The sequence below is a fragment of the Budorcas taxicolor genome, chromosome 10 (genome assembly GCF_023091745.1).
Source record: "Budorcas taxicolor isolate Tak-1 chromosome 10, Takin1.1, whole genome shotgun sequence".
In the NCBI taxonomy this organism is placed as follows: Eukaryota; Metazoa; Chordata; class Mammalia; order Artiodactyla; family Bovidae; genus Budorcas; species Budorcas taxicolor.
The window spans coordinates 13,536,705-13,553,056 of NC_068919.1; the positions used below are offsets into that span (position 1 = coordinate 13,536,705).

The 16,352-nt window shown below is 38.9% G+C and overlaps 1 protein-coding gene across 1 annotated transcript in view; it reads left to right on the forward strand.

The window, feature by feature from the left end:
* The window catches only part of ZWILCH (zwilch kinetochore protein), a 42,621-nt gene that overhangs the window by 12,992 nt on the left and 13,277 nt on the right, over nt 1–16,352 (forward strand). Inside the window, exons 4-14 of the mRNA XM_052646393.1 lie at nt 1,304–1,422; nt 4,743–4,942; nt 5,454–5,524; nt 5,824–5,979; nt 7,275–7,346; nt 11,425–11,518; nt 12,046–12,095; nt 13,057–13,162; nt 13,691–13,770; nt 15,316–15,472; nt 15,988–16,016. Of these exons, the coding sequence (XP_052502353.1) occupies nt 1,304–1,422; nt 4,743–4,942; nt 5,454–5,524; nt 5,824–5,979; nt 7,275–7,346; nt 11,425–11,518; nt 12,046–12,095; nt 13,057–13,162; nt 13,691–13,770; nt 15,316–15,472; nt 15,988–16,016 (1,134 nt within the window). The remainder of the gene's footprint in view (nt 1–1,303; nt 1,423–4,742; nt 4,943–5,453; nt 5,525–5,823; nt 5,980–7,274; nt 7,347–11,424; nt 11,519–12,045; nt 12,096–13,056; nt 13,163–13,690; nt 13,771–15,315; nt 15,473–15,987; nt 16,017–16,352) is intronic.

Sequence of the window (16,352 nt, forward strand, 5' to 3'; positions counted from 1 at the left end):
TACATGCTCAGGCAATGTTATTTCGTTTAATTTTTGTTATTATTGGCAGTACTGAGCTATTTCACTACTTAAACATGTGGATATGAGAAACACAAATGAGAGCTGAGAGTCCTGAGAGGAACAGACTTAAGAAGTAAGGGCTGTGCATTAAAAAGAATGAAATAATGCCATTTGCGGCACCATGGCTGGACCCAGAGGCGGCCACACTGAGCCCAAGACACAGCGACTTGGCCTGCACAGGCTGCAGGGCTCTGCTGGCTGCTGGAAACCCTTAGGATATGTGTCTTCCTGAAAACCAACCAAAGTTGTTGCTGCTGTTTTAATTTTAAGAATTCTATTTGAATATCTTTCTAAAAGATAGGTTTCTTCCTTAATATACCATTGACTCCTGAACAACACAGGGCTTGGGGTGCCCCACCATCTGTGTTGCAGAAAATCCTAGTGTACCTTTACAGTTGGCCCTCTGTATCTGTGATTCTACATCCACAGGTTCAGCCGATCATGGACTGTGTAGTACTGCAGGGTTAATATTTACCATTAAAAAAATCCACATGTAAATGCACCTGCCTAGTCCAAACTTGCGTTGTTCAAGAGACGACTGTATTGGTATAGTAATTTAGTATATACTTCTACCAGGACAGGGAGGCCTGGCGTGCTGCAGTCCATGGGGTCTCAGAGTCAGACACGACTGAGCAACTGAACTGAATTACTAATATAGTATAGTATTAGTACTAGTGTTATAGTATGAAATTAATATTATAGTATAATGAAATTGGGAACAATATTAGGATTATAATATATTATTAGTACCAGTGTTATAGTATAATATAGCATAGAATTAGTATAATATAGCAAATCAATATAGTCTGGAACCATATACCCTATATTTCTATAATAATGAGGTAACTAACGTCAGCTGCTGTAACAAATCCTGGAGACTTAGAAAATGAGTAGAAAGGGCTATGAACCTTCAAGTTTAGGGAATGACAAAATCAGGGAGTCTCTCATGGGTTTCCCTCGGTGTTTTGTATATAATTTTGTACATGGTAGAGCACTTCCTTTTCTGATGGCGTCATATGCTTCCTTTATCAGTGCAACATAGATCAATATCTTCTTATAGGACAGTGGAAATACTTCTGATGAATGGTGAGATGGATTGGTACCCCATTGGTTTCTAGCTATGATTCTTGTCATAACCCAATCATTTTGCGCTTCAGGGTCTGGAAATCAGTACATTGTTCTAGCATAGTGAAGAGTACCGTAGTGTTCTCTTATCTGGTTAAATAATTAAATGTTTTTAAAGCCTTTAGAAAAGGAAGAACCAAGTCATATTGAAGAGCTACAGTCTGAAGACACTGCTATTTCTGATCTCTCTACTGGTGAAAATGTTGGGCTGCTTGCTTTACCAATTGGGAGAGCCAGGTAGGTTTTTCTTACCGTAGGGGTGGAGGGTAGGATTTAAATTCCCCTGGCAGGCTACAGTCCATTGAGTCGCAAAAGAGTCAAACACAATTTAGCAATTAAACAATCTTATAAACATTGGGGAAAGCATAGGTATTTAGCCCAGATCCCTCTCTGTCTCCTTCCCCCACCCCCTTGATGTATATACTTAATGCTCTAAGAATAGTTCTAAATACTTGACTGTCCCATGGGTAACTCAAGTGTGACCAAGATGACTCTGCCTTTTCTCCACTTTCTTCTACTGTTTAATGTTGTTGCTTCGTAATTGTTTTCCTTACTTCTAATCTGGTTCCTTGCCAATCTTTTTTCCTCACTCCTGCCAGAGTGATTGTATGAAAGCCTGATTATGTTGCTTCCATGTTTAAAAAGCCTTCCGTGGTCCTTTTGCCTCGTGATAAAATCCAGATTCCTCCTGAGTGACGCATAGGACACAAAAGAACCTTCAGCCTCCAGTCCAGTGCCCAGCAGGGATTTGGAAATAAACAGGGGTACTTTTTGATTGTCACGATGACTCAGGGGAGCTGTTGGCCTGAACCATGGATGGTAGATGTTATGCAGTACCTGGGGCTCTCCTGTCCGATGAGGAATTATCCCACCCACATGCCAGAAGTACCCCTATTGGAATCCCTACTGCCTCTGTCTGCTTAGCCAGCTTCACTACCCTCCCACCTCCTACCATAGGAGTGGTCTCTCTCAACTCCAAAATCAAAAGTATCTGCTGTCAGGGAGTCCTGGAGGATCTGGTCATATATATAATATTAGAGAATAAGGGGTCTTCCCTGGTGGGCCAGAGATTAGGACTTCGCCTTCCAACGCAGCAGGGGTGCGGGTTTGATCCCAGGTCAGGGAGCTAAGACCCCACATCCCTCCTGGCCAAAAAGACAAAGCATAAAGCAGAAGCAATGTTGTAACAAATTCAGTAAGGACTTTAAAAATGGTCTACATTAAAAAATCATTAAACAAGAAAATACTGGAGAATAAGGACTATCCTGCTACTGCTAAGTCACTTCAGTCGTGTCCAATTCTGTGCAACCCCATAGACGGCAGCCCATCAGGCTCCCCCGTCCCTGGGATTCTGGCAAGAACACTGGAGTGGGTTGCCATTTCCTTCTCCAGTGCATGAAAGTGAAAAGCAAAAGTGAAGTCACTCAGTCGTGTCCGACCCTCAGTGACCCCATGGACTGCAGCCTTCCAGGCTACTCTGTCCATGGGATTTTCCAGGCAAGAGTACTGGAGTGGGCTGCCATTGCCTTCAGTAGTATTCAAAGTGACTTTCCTTCAGAGTGGGTTTTTTTGTTTTGTTTTGCTGTGTAGAAACTTTTAAAATCTTTTGTAGTCAATCACTCTTTAATGGCTCCTTGATTTTAAGTCATATTTGGCCTTTTTTTCTTTCCTCTCCCACAACTTGAGAATTTTTTTATTCACGTTGTTTTCTCCAGCCAGTGTTTGTTTGGATTCATCCATATGCTTATCATTTCTTTGCTCTCCATTTCTTCTTGCATTTCAGACCTTCCTTCTGGGATTATTATATTTCTTTTCTGAAGTACAGTCCCTTAGAAATGCCTTTTCTGAACATATGTTGGTAATAAACTTAGTTTTCATCTCTGAAAAATTTTAAGCGGTATTTTTGGGTAACTTTTAATTCTGATGCACTCTCAAATTTACAGAGAAGTGTAAAAGAACAGTACAAGAACTTCTGTGTACCCTTAACCAGGTTTCACCAAGATTTACATTTTGCTGCCTCTGCTTTGTGATTCTGTGGCTTATTCCTCCTCCCCTCTCCTCCTCCTCTTATTCCTGTCCACACCCCATCTATATAACCACACACACACATTTTTGTAATGAAATATTGACAGTATGTTGGAGACACTGTGTTCTTTTACCCTTGAATACCTCACTGTGTATTTCCTAAAACCTAGTACCTTCTCTTGTATAACCACAAAACAGTCATCAAAATCTGGGAATTTAACATTGTTTAAATAATGCTATCTAACTCACAGACTATATTGAAGTTTTTGTGTTCGGTGACTAATGACCTCAAGCATCTCTTTTATGTATTTATTGACTTCTTTCTTCCTTCTCCCACCCCTGGCTTTATTGAGAAGTAATTGACATATTCTGTTATTTCTTTTGCTTAATCTCAGAGCCTGCTTCCACTCCCATTGACCCTGTAGCCCCACCATACTGAGCCCTCTGCTTGTAGTAGCTATACTTTGTCAGTTTTTGGTGTGTGGATCGTGATCTGTCTGGTGTGCCCGGTTCTCACTTCTTCTCCGGTGAAACATTTATGTATTTTGCCACTTAATTTCCAGACTTTTGTTTCTGGGACACTGTGATAGTGTGGTCTATAAGAAGAAGCATATTTGGTCTTGGTCCACTGTTCCTGGAACCCAGCTCCTAAAACCCTTTGGAATTTCCTAGGGGTTGAGAAGAATAAAGGTGTCTTTTTTCATGCTAATGAAGTGGCTTTTGGACCTCCCCACCCCGAGTAAATTATGGATGGGGGCTGGTTGCCTGGGGAACCAAGCCTGTGAGTAGGGAGTTGGAAGTTTGAGTCCCACCCAACCTCTGGAAGGAAGAGGGGCCAGAGTTTGTTAAGTTTAGTCACCTGGTGAGGGGTTGGGACTCAACCCCTCCCTAAGTTCAATTAGTCACCATTGTGACTATGTAATGAAACCTCCATTAAAGCCCAAAAGGAGAGGGCTTGAAGAGCTTCTGGGTTGGTGAACACGTGGAGTTACGGGGAAAGCAGCTTGCTGGGAGAGGGCATGGAAGCTCTGTGCCCTTTTCCCCATACCTTTTCCTTTGCTTCCCTTCCATCTGGCTGTTCCTGAGTTCTTCCCTTGTGTAATAAACTAGTAATCTAGCAAGTAAAATGTTTCTCTGAGTTCTGGGAGCAAATTAATTGAACCTAGGGAGGGGGTTGTCAGAACCTGTGATCTGTAGACACATAGATGACAACTTGGACTTGAAACTGGCAATGCAAGTTGGAGGTGAGGCAGTCTTGTAGGACTGAGCCTTTAACCTATGGTTGCTGATGCTGTCTCTGGGTAGATAGTGTCAGAACTGAGTTGAATTGTAGGATACCAGCTAGTGTCAGAGAATTGCTTAGTGTAAGGAAAAAACCCCACTTTGGAATTGGTACAGAATATTAGATGGTGATCAGAAGTGGGATCAGAGTCAGCATCGTAGCTACTGTTCATGATCTCTTTGGAAAAGAAAGCTTCTGGCTGATCAACGATCTCTACCTCTAATTTATTCTTCCTCCTCTTGTTTCCAAGGCAGTTAATTGGATTTTATACCATGGCTCACAATCCTAATATGACCCATTTGAAGATTAAGCGGCCGGTTACTGCCCTTCCTCCTCTATGGGTAAGGTGTGATGGTTCAGATCCTGAAGGTATCAGTTGGCTGGGAGCTGAGCTTATCTCATCCAGTAGCAACATCACAGGAGTTGTCTTGTACATGGTCACCTGTAAAGGTGAGAGCTCACTCCTCTTTTGTGGAGGTGTGTGTATTTATTTATTTGTGTAATCACTGTTTCATAGTTTTTACTAAAACTTGATACATATCAAGAGTGAAGTGCACACAGTGAAGCTTGTGTAAGCCACCACAAGTCTACTCTAGCGTGTAACCTGCAGCGCGTGGGAGACATTTCAGAGACAGATTTCCAGAAGTCTAAAGAGGAGTTTATGGCTGTTTTATTTGGGTTTCATTTCATTTACATGTGTGTATTTTTTGAAATTTTCATTGGAAAATTAAAAAGTTGGATATAATGATAATATAATTCCAGTGTCATAATAGGCATTTAATTATACTTTTGGTAGTAGTACTGACCTTTGTTCCACTTTACTTGTTTTAAGAACATTTCATCTGTAGTTTAAAATTTAATTTTGATAGTCATTAGTGTTGTGAATTAGATTGTAATTTTCTAGCTCTAATGATGTAATTTTGAACTGTACCTATAATGTTTTTTTTATCATGTCCTACAGTGAATAAAAATTATTCTGTAAATCTCGAAGACCTAAAAAAGTCTCACAAGAAAAGGCATCACTTGTCTACTGTAAGTATTTCTCTTTCATATTATCTTCTTCTAACTGCTGTCAATCTGCCTTCCTAGTGTAAAGGATTTTTTTCATTCCTAATAGGACTAGATATTTTTCTATAGTATCAGAATGTTTATTGTCATATCAACTGATGTCTGAAAATATATGCCTTTTAGCTAATCTTTGTGATGAAAAAGAATTGTCTCGTTTTTCCATTTGGCACGGCACTTTTTCTTCTTTGGGGAAAAGAATCAGTCGTTTTGATAATGGGCCTTTGGCCTTGTGAAAGCGCTGCTGATGGTCTGCTGAATTACAGCTAACAGCCGGCGGCTTTGCCCAGTACGAGCTCTTTAAGTCCACTGCCTTGGATGATACAGTTGCTGCTTCACAAACCACGATCACTTTGGATATTTCCTGGAGTCCTGTGGATGAGATCCTTCAGACCCCTCCACTCTCTTCAACTGCAGCTCTGGTAGGAGCCAGCCCTCCTTTCTGTTGAGTTTACTCAGTGTGGGTTTACTTTGAACTTGCTAGTTCCTGGACAGCTCTGAAAGGTTCAGCCTGAAGTCTCGCCAGTGCAGCCAGTGAAGGTTTTGCCAGGTGGTCTGATCCATCAGTTATCCATAGTACTGTAATTATGTAACTTAAGATTTTTCAGTGGAGACCCAAATGGAATCATCACAGTGACTTATAATCCCTGCTGTTCTTAAAAGAATGCAGATATTGAGAACACATCAACAATCATTATTCTGTTCAGCCCTTTTCACCCTATATTTACATTTCTAGGCTCTGTCTTAAGAAATTAATCAGAATTGGTAACAAAAATACATGGGCAAAGATATTTAGTGCAGTCATACAGCTGTGTTTTGAAAATATTAAAAACAAAACCTGAATGATCAGTAGAAAAATAGATTTCCTGATGAAATATTATATACAGATTTTAAAATTATGATTTAAAATATCTTTAATAATGAAAGAAAATGCTATTATTAAGCAAAAAGAAAAAGCTCCAAAAGTATAAAATTTATGTACAGTAGGATCTCAACTATGGTTTTAAAAAATATGTACACGAAGTCCTGGGTAGAGTTAAGAGTGGTTTTTCCCAGGGTGGTGGGCTGGTGAATAATTATACAGTTATATTCTTCACACTTTTCTTTTCCTGCAGTAGGTACTGACATTTACTATTTTCTTTCAAACCTCCTCACCCCCCTTCACCCTTTTTTGTTTGTTTGTTTTATTGAGGGGAGGGAGAGTGTTGTATTTGGTGGGTGGTAATGCTAAGTTTGTCATTGAATCTTTTTTTTTTAATTAAATCTATTTTTAATTGGAAGATAATTGCTTTACAATATTGTATTGGTTTCTGCCATATGTCAACATGAATCAGCTACAGGGATACATATGTCCCCCAGCTCCTAAACCTCTCTCTCACCTCCTACCCTGTCATCGAGTCTTGAATTGTGTTTATATTTCTACTTCTTGTCCTTTTGGAAATTCAGTGACACAGAGCAGGAAAGTGTGTGTTCTGTGTAGCTACAGTTGTATTGAGAGGGGTTGTGGTGGCCTGAATTGAGGTTTCTGTATTGGGATGGACAGAGTCTATATTTCTGGGGAAGGTATACCAAATGGAAGTGTTGACTTACTTTTTCAATTCACTAGTGTTTTATGAAATATTTTTAAATGTGTGGGTAGTTTGAAATGCAAGTAACTGTGACCCTGATGGAGAAAAGATGGGATTACCAGTGAAAACTGACTCTGGGAATTTTTTAGAATATCAAGGTGGAATCGGGAGAGCCCAGAGGTCCTCTGAGTCAGCTTCACAGAGAACTGAAATTTCTCCTTGTGAGTATCCTTCTGGAATTTGTTACCTGCATTAGATCTCATATTTCCATAAAAATCTTTGCTAGTATCATTGTTATTTAATTTTGTGTTCTTCAAAATTTGTTCCAAATGTTACATGCTTGGCAGTTGGGGCAGTTGTCCTTGCAATTAAAGGGAACATAGACTTCCCTGGTGGCTCAGAGGGTAAAGCATCTGCCTACAGTGCCGGAGACCTGGGTTCAATCTCTGGGCTGGGAAGATCTCCTGGAGAAGGAAATGGCACCCCACTCCAGTATCCTTGCCTGGAAAATCCTATAGATGGGGGAGCCTAGTAGGCTACAGTCCATGGGGTCGCAAAGAGTCGGACACGACTGAGCGACTTCACTTTCACTTTAGTAGTTAATAACAGTTCTTTCACCTTTTCTATTGAAGTATTTGGATTTTATTCATATGGATTCCCTACTTTCCAGGTGACTCAGCTTCCGGTTTATTCCAAATGCATATATAATCTGCTTGTTAATAACTGGAATTTGATCCTAAAGATTAATGAGCATGTGTTTAAAAAATTTTGTGTTTCAGTAATTTTAGCTCCTCTCTACAAATTCAATCCCAAAGGGGCGGGCAAGGGCGGCTCATTTTAATGCAGAAGAAATTCTGTATGTCTTAAGTTGGCATACAAAGACAGTTATATCCAGTCACTGACTACTTAGTTACTTTTTTCTTTTTTTAAGAGCTTTATTGATATAAATTATATCCCATAAAATACATTTAAGTATAGAATTCAGTAGTTTTTAGTGTACTGACAGAGTTTGTACAGCCATGACCATATTTAATTTTAGGATATTTTCATCACCCCCCAAAGAAATCCCATACCCATTAGCAGAAACCTGCCAGCCACTAATTTACCTTCTGTAGTACTTCTTTCCCTTTTATTACTGAGTAACACCAGTGTATAGGTATAGTACGTTTGTGTTTATCCAGTCGTCAGTTAATGGGTATTTCAGTTCTTACTTTTTTGGCTATTCATGATTGATGCTGCCATGAATAGTATATAAGGTTTGTTTTTTTTTTGTTTTTTTATTTTACCTTATAATACTGTATCAGTTTTGCCATACAATAGTATATAAGTTTTTATGTGACATATAAACTCTTAGGTGGAGTTGCTGGGTCATATGGTAGCTCTTTAACTACCTTTTAACTGTTAACTTTTTGAGGAACTGCCAAACTGAGTGGCTGCATCATTTTACATTCCCATAACAGTGTATGAGGGTTCCAGTTTTGCCATATCCTTGCCTCCATATGCTTGATACTACCTTTTTTATTGATATGACAGCCATCCTAGTGGGGATGAAGTGATATCTCATTATGGTGTTGTTTCTTGTTTTTTGGCTGCCTTGTGAGGCATTTGGGAGCTTAGTTCTCTGACCAGGGGTCAAACCCACACCCTTTGCTGTGGAAGTGCAGTCTTAACCACTGGACCGCCAGGGAAGTCCCACGGTATAGTTGTGATTTGCGTTTCTCTGATGGCTGATGATCTTGACCATGTCTTCATGTTCTGATTGGCTCCTACTTATCTCTTCAGCTTGATCTCACATCACCCTCTGCTGCATTGAGCTCCCTGCTTAAGACAGCTCCAGCCCCATCACGCCGTCGCTTTCTGGTGTGTGTGTGTCTTGATCTGCCTAGTGTGCCCTTTTCCCACCTCTTTGCTGGGTTTTCTGTGACATCTTCACCTGAGATGATTTACCGGTTCCCCAGAATAGGTTGTTCTGCCATAGCACTTTATACATACCCCTTGTCAGAGGGTTTATCAAACAGTAATTTCTTTACTCCTCTGTCTCCCCTACTAGACTTGAGTGCCAGGTACCTCATGGTGCCTTCCACTTCTACCACAGTTCCAGGCATTTTTCATACTTTCACCTCCTCTCATTATTTCCCTGTTTGTGAAAAGCTTGATACCTTTTCTACCTTTCTCATCTTTTCTTCCTTCAGAGCTCCTCTTTCAGGACCCTTCCCGTGGGCTTCTGTCATACTTCTAACCTCCTATCTCTGCCCTCCTCTCTCCACCCCAGCAGAGGGCTTATCTATTTCGTGATTTGATGAATGCCTTTATAAGGGAACTCCAGACTGCTGTCTGTAAGCTGCTTCCACTTCTGATCTTTCCCACTTTCATCAGTTCAGTTCCCACTCTAATAGAGCGATCTTCCCTCCAATTCAGTTTGTCCAAAATGAAACTTGAATCAAATCTCCAGACTGGATCACTTTAATAAGCCCCTGATTTCTGTCTGCAGTTTCACCATTCCTTCCGTTCACAGGCTAGAAACCTTACCTTTTACTTGAGTAAGATCTGGTTACTGCCACAGCTAGGAGCTGCCGTTCCATTGTGTGCCCAGTGTGTGGTGCTAGATGGTTCTGTTATGTTGCCTGGGGTGTCAGCAGCTGGTAAATGGAAGAGCTGGTTTAAAACTCATTCAAATATATGTCTATCTGACTTGAAAGTCCAAGCTACGTTATTAATGTAATCTCCCTTAGAAGTTCACAGACTGTTCGATGTGCACGTTGCCATTGTTTCTCCAAGTTCAATCCCCCCCTGTATTTTTATAAATAGGTAGGATTTTTTTTTCTTTTCTTCTATTTCTCATATATTTCTGCCCATCTATCGGTCTCTTTCTCTGAAGTATACTTTTTTTTTCCCCCCTTTGAGGTTTCTTTCATTGTGCCCATCTTAGATGAAGCCCCTATCACTTCCCTTCTGGACCACTCTAATGATCTTTCACTGTTTCTCCACAAGGACACACACTCTTGGCATCTTGGGCGGAATCATGCTTTCTGGTTTAGGACCATTCTACACACTGGAAGATATGTAGCCTCCTTGGGTGCATGCCAGGTTGCTTTAGTCGTGTCTGACTCTTTGCGACCCTACAGAACATAGCCCGCCAGGCTCCTCTGTCCACAGGATTCTCTGGGCACGAATGCAGGAGCGGGTTGCCATGACATCCTCCAGGAGATCTTCCCAACCCAGGAATCAAACAGGAGTCTCCTTTGTCTCCTGTTTTAGCAGGCGGGTTTTTAACCACTAGCGCCATCTGTAGCATCCTTGGCCCCTACCAAACTAAATGCCCACAATCACTGTTACACCAGAATTTATCTTCACATTTTTCCAAAGACTCCCTGGGGGTGGAAGATAATCTTACTTCTATTGAGAAACATCATACTTCTTTTTTTCCTTAGACTCTATCCTGAGTATTTGTGATGGGGGAATTCTCAGCTGCTTGATCATGTCATTTTCCTGCCAGAAAATCAACAGTGGCTGTTGTCTTCCAAATGAAATTTTAAAATTCTTTCAGATCACTCTTCCTGTTTAATCCCTACTCCTAGTCATGTTATTTCCTGCTGTTGCCTGAGTGTTTACTCCACCCTGGTGGAAACAGCTCACCCTCTTCATCTTATCCCCTGTTCTTTGCCTGGGATGGTTCCCCCATATGAGTCAAGCCAGTGTTTCTCATCATTCCTCTGGCTATTCCAGCCTATCTCGACCTCAACCTCTTTCCTTACTTCAGTTTAGATACTCTACATATCGGCATACATATTCATGTTATTTTTATGTAAACTTCTGTTCAGTCTCTGTAGCACACATAATTAAAATTCAGAATACCATCTTTAGCATCAGACTGATGGATGTATGTCCTGGCATTGTCAGTTAGCAACTGTGTGACCTTAAGCAAGTTAATTAACCTCTTTTGGTTTCAATAAAATGTGAGTGACAGTAAGTAGTAGTATCTGCCTCACTGGATTTTTGTGAGCATTAAATAACATACTGCATATGAAACATCTAGAATAGTTGCTGACGTCTCATTAACCATTCAAGAAAAATAGGTGTTAGGAATGCCCTGGAGGTCCAGTGGTTAGGACTCCATGCTCACTGCTGAGGGCCTGGGTTTGATTCTTGGTGCAGGAACTAAAATCCCACAAGGTGGGTGGTGCAGCCAAGAAAAAAGATACTAATGTTATTACTGTTGATAAATACATCTTACTGATAACTTTGTATTTTGCTAACAAGTTTTGGGGTTTTTTTTGTTTGTTTTTAAATCTCTTACAGGTTTTGGCTGATGGTTTGAGGACTGGTGTAACTGAATGGCCTGAGCCTCTGGAAGCAAAATCTGCTGTTGAACTTGTGGAGGAATTTCTGAATGGTGTTTGTTTTCCTGACTCACACTTGGCTTTTGTTTATTTTTCTTAATTGGGAATTTATGCTTGCTACATTTAAATGTAAATTGCTTTTTTAGGCTTAGTATTTTTTTTTGGTAGATATACCTAAAGCTGTAGGTCTGTCATGCTGAGAGGGACAGCTTTCATTCTGAAATGCTAATGATAAAAATTTCAGTGATTTTAAGAATTAATAATATGTATTTGATTTACATTTCATATACTACAGTCATATTTGAGATTGTGGAAGAGGAGGGATGGAACAGTGACCTTAGAGCGCCTACCATGTGCTTGACATGTGTGCCAGGAGCTTTCATTGTGTCTCAGTCCATCCTCACACCCCTGCCTAGCGGGCATCTTATTCAGCCTCCATGGGAGAGTTAAATAATTGCTAAATTACCTGGTTACCATTCTACTCTCCTCATTTGCCATTTGAAAACAGGATTAGAGTGGAAATAATTTGGAAAGAAGGAGAATAAAATCCAGAGTTTAATAAGCTTTTGCCACTTTCTAGAGTTAAATAAGCTGAATGAATTTGGTGATTCTACAAAAAAAGACACCGAGGTAAGTGACCGTTATCAGAAAAGTACACTGAAAGAGCTTGTGAGATGGGGTAGTACTCTTGTCTTTCACACCATACAATCTCAGATGGGTCTGCTACAGCCAAGGTAGCTTTTTTTTTATGTTTAAGGTATAATGATTTGACTCACATATATCATGAAATGATGATCACAATATATTTATGAACATCTATCATCTCATATAGGTACAAAATTAAATAGAAAAAAGAAAAAATTTTTTGTTAGGAGAACTCCTAGGATTTACTCTCAACAGTTTTCAAATAACATAGAGCAGGCTAATTGTATTTATCTTGGTGTACATTATATCCTTTGTTTCTTTTCTTTTTTCTTTTTTTTTTTTTTTTTAGCTAGTTGCCATGGATTTTTAATTGGAAAATTGCTGAGTAGATCCCAAGGTAGCATTTTGAGGGTAGTTATTTGTTGGTCTTTGATGTCAGCACTAGTGATTACTTTCCTTAAAAACTGATTGATATGTTTAAAGAGAACTAGGACTATTTATTATTAATTGTTTAGCTGAAGAAAAATGGAAATGACTATGTTAATATACTATGAGATGATATTATTATAGCATGTTAATAGGCTATGAGATAGTACATTACTATGCTGTCGGTGGCATTATTAAATTGTGCTAAACCTGTTGTCATTTGACAAGTAGGAAAATGGAGACCGAGGTAATTAAATATTTTTCCAGGGGAGGAAAGTCAGATGCTTGCTTTTAGGCATCAGAGTTTGAAAGCAGTTTTAAGGGTTCTGTTTTTCACTGTCTATTTACTTGTATCTCCTCATTAATGGATGAAGTTGTAGAAGATACATTCATGCCTTTTTTTATATGTGTTCATGACCCCACCTTTTCTTAGAGTAGCATTTGAAAGTTTACTGGTCTTAAACTATTGTGCTTTTTAAAAAATAAACTGAGTATTTTCTGGCACTCACTTCTTTTCCAGACAGTGAAGCATGACGCTGCTGCAGTTGATGGGTCTGTTGAGTGTCTTCTCACAGTACGGGGTGATCTCGATTTTGCTGAGCAGCTGTGGTGCAAAATGAGCAGTAGTAGGTGTCCATCGCATTGTGCAATAAAATTTTTCCTGTTATCTCTTAGGTTTAATTTTAAGTCTTTTGAAAATAATAATGTGTATTGCTAGCCTTGTATGGACATCCGGTTTCTGTTTTATCAAACTCAGTTCTAATAACTCATTGGCATATTTTGCTCAAGAATTGTACTAAGACCAGGCAATTCATAGAACCTGTTCTTTTCTCCTGCCTGAAGATTTAGGTGGGTTCTATGCTGTATTTGCATTAACTAAAACATATCTTAGTGAAATTATAATTATTAGGAAAAGGAAAAGATATTCCATAATATTTGACTGAATATATTATTTTATGTCAACGAGTTTAATTTCTTACTTTAAAAATGCTCCCTTGCGGGGGGGGGGGGGGGCTTTAATTTCTCTCCCTTTTCACCATCCATAAAGTTCAGATACTTGTCTTCCTCTTCATCTGTGTATCCTTAAAATGAATGACATGTTTGATCTGCAGAAATAACTATGAGAATAATGTTAGACTAACTTGCTTTCCGAGGTGTGATTTCTTATCAAGACTTGGTGAAGTGTTTCTCATTGGTCATCCAGAGTCTGCAGCGTGGTGCTATACAGCCATGGGTAGGTTCAGTAGTGTGTGTGTGCTCCTTTTCAGCAGCAGAGCAGACTGATGACGGACGGGCACAAGCTCTGGAGCAGACTGCCTGAGTTTGAATTCTCGTTTTGCAGCTCTCTACCTGTATAAACTTGGCCAGGTTCCTTAATGTATATGAAGCACTTAGGACCTAATTCATAGTTTAGTGCACAGCATTTGTAAGCTACCTCTATGGTCATTACTGTTGCTGTGAACAGTCCTTCTCATATACTACTGATGAGATTGGAACACTATAAAGCAGTTATGATAATGTACTGAGATCCTCAAAGTGAATCCATCCTAAGGCCATATGCAGAAGAGCCAACCAAGCCTGAGAGCTGCAACTACTGAAGCCCACAAGCCTAGAGCCTGTACTCGGCCACCAGGGAAGCCACACCGCGGCACCACAATGAAGAGCAGCCCCCGCTTGCTGCAGCTAGAGAGCCCGTGTGCGCCAGTGAAGACTCACCATGGCCAAATGAAATGAACCTTTTTAAAAAAACATTGTATTGGGATGCTCATTATGGCCTCATTTACAGTAGCAAAAATTGTAAATGACCTGATTATTAATGTATGTCTAAGTAAATCATGAAACAACCACATAATGGAACATGTTAATAGTTGCTACAGATGATGTGCAGAAATGCTTACAGTGGTGTGTGGAGAAATGCTTACAATGTTCAGTAAAAAGACTTTACACACTATTGTATGAAAGATAGAAATCTTGGAGAGAAAAACCTGTGAACAAATACACTAAAATATGCCAATCCCTTTTGGTGGTAGGGTTACAAATAAGTTTCTCCAACTGCATTATACATTTCTGGATTTTATGGATTTTCCATAATGAATTTATAGTTTTATAATGAAGAAAAAATCTAAGTTAAAAGCTAGAAACAAAAAGATTCCTCATTTAGTAGAATTATTTTAAATAATGCAACTGCCAATTCATAACAAGATAGAAACTTCCTAGGTGTGAACAGAGATACCCTCTAGAGCAGAAGCTTGCAAACCCTCCCTCTATTTGATCATTCTGTGCATTTTAGTCTTGCCCATTGATTTTTTCTTAAGAGTTTCTGTTTGTGAGATACTTACAAGTATATCCTACCATGTGCAACAAGTGCAAAGTGAAAATAGTATTAAAAAAGAAAAATGCAAAGGATTGTGTTGGAAATTTGAGTTAACAGAAGGACAGTAAATGAGAAAATGTCAAATATTTTAGGTATGTTTAAATTTAATTGTTTAGCATTTGGAACACATGTTAGATCTAGTAAGTTCACAGCTCTTTTTATTCTCCAAATGATTGAGTTAGTCTGTTGGCTATTATAGCCAATAAGGAGGTTTTGGGAATGGCATCTTAGAAACTGATAGGTTTGTAACTTAGAGGCTTTCATTCAAATAATTTATAATGTCAGGAGATGAAAAATGTAAGTTCATAATTTTTTAGTTTTTAATTAATACAGTTTGCTTCTCTTTCACTTACTGGACTTTTTATAGTTTTAATTGTGCCTTTATAAACTTTTCCCAATTTCTAGCTTCATAGTGGGAGTAACAGTTTACTGAGTAAGCTCATTCATCAATCTTACTATGGAACCATGGACACGGTTTCTCTCAGTGGGACTGTTCCAGTTCAGATGCTTTTGGAAATTGGTTTGGATAAACTGAAGAAAGATTATATCTGTTTTTTCATAGGTAAGTCCCTTTCCCAACTCAGAAAATTAAAAGCAACATCATAGTTGTCAGCCATAGGTATGCTCAGATTTTATCTTTGTACTTGTCCCTAATCATTTGTAGCCCTGGCTTTGCCTCTGGTTTACTATGAAACAGGCACTTTCATTTTCTGAGCCTTATTTTTTTGTTTGATTAATATATTAGATTAAAGATAACTACAGGTTTTGTTTGTCTTTATTTCAAATGTTTTGAGAGTCTTTAGGGTTAATGTAGTAAATAAAACCCTTTTTAAAAATGACATGCTGTTTTAATATTCATCACCTTGTTTTTATTAGGGGCAAACTGTGATCATTTTTAGAATAAGTATTAATTTATATTTATGATGTAATGTATAAGAAAATTTGGCATTTTGTGAGAAACTGTTTAGCTTGAACATTTCTTTTATATATGAACTATGAAATGTTTTTCTTAGCTTGTTTGATTTCTAGTAGATAAAACATAAAGGTTATAGGCATCTCTTTGTTTTTTCTCGATAGGTCAGGAGCTTGCATCTTTGAATCATTTGGTGAGTTTTTATTCTCAAGTTGATTTTTCTTTTATTTGGTCATTCTGCCATACAGTTATTAAGTGCCTATTCTGTGCCAGCTTATGTCCTAGGAAACAGATTAATTAAGACAGGCAGTTAATTACACTGTCTAGTAAAATAAACAAAAGAGTAGCCCATTTAATGTCACCTCTCATTGTCTGTAAACCTATGATACTGACGTAGGGTTGTATCCTGCTTAAGCCAGTGTGCTTCCACAATTCTTCATTTATCTAAAATGGTTAGAGAATGCCTTTCTATGTTTGATAAGCCCTACAGAGGAATATTTGCTTTATATTCTTTTGACCCGTTTCTTTT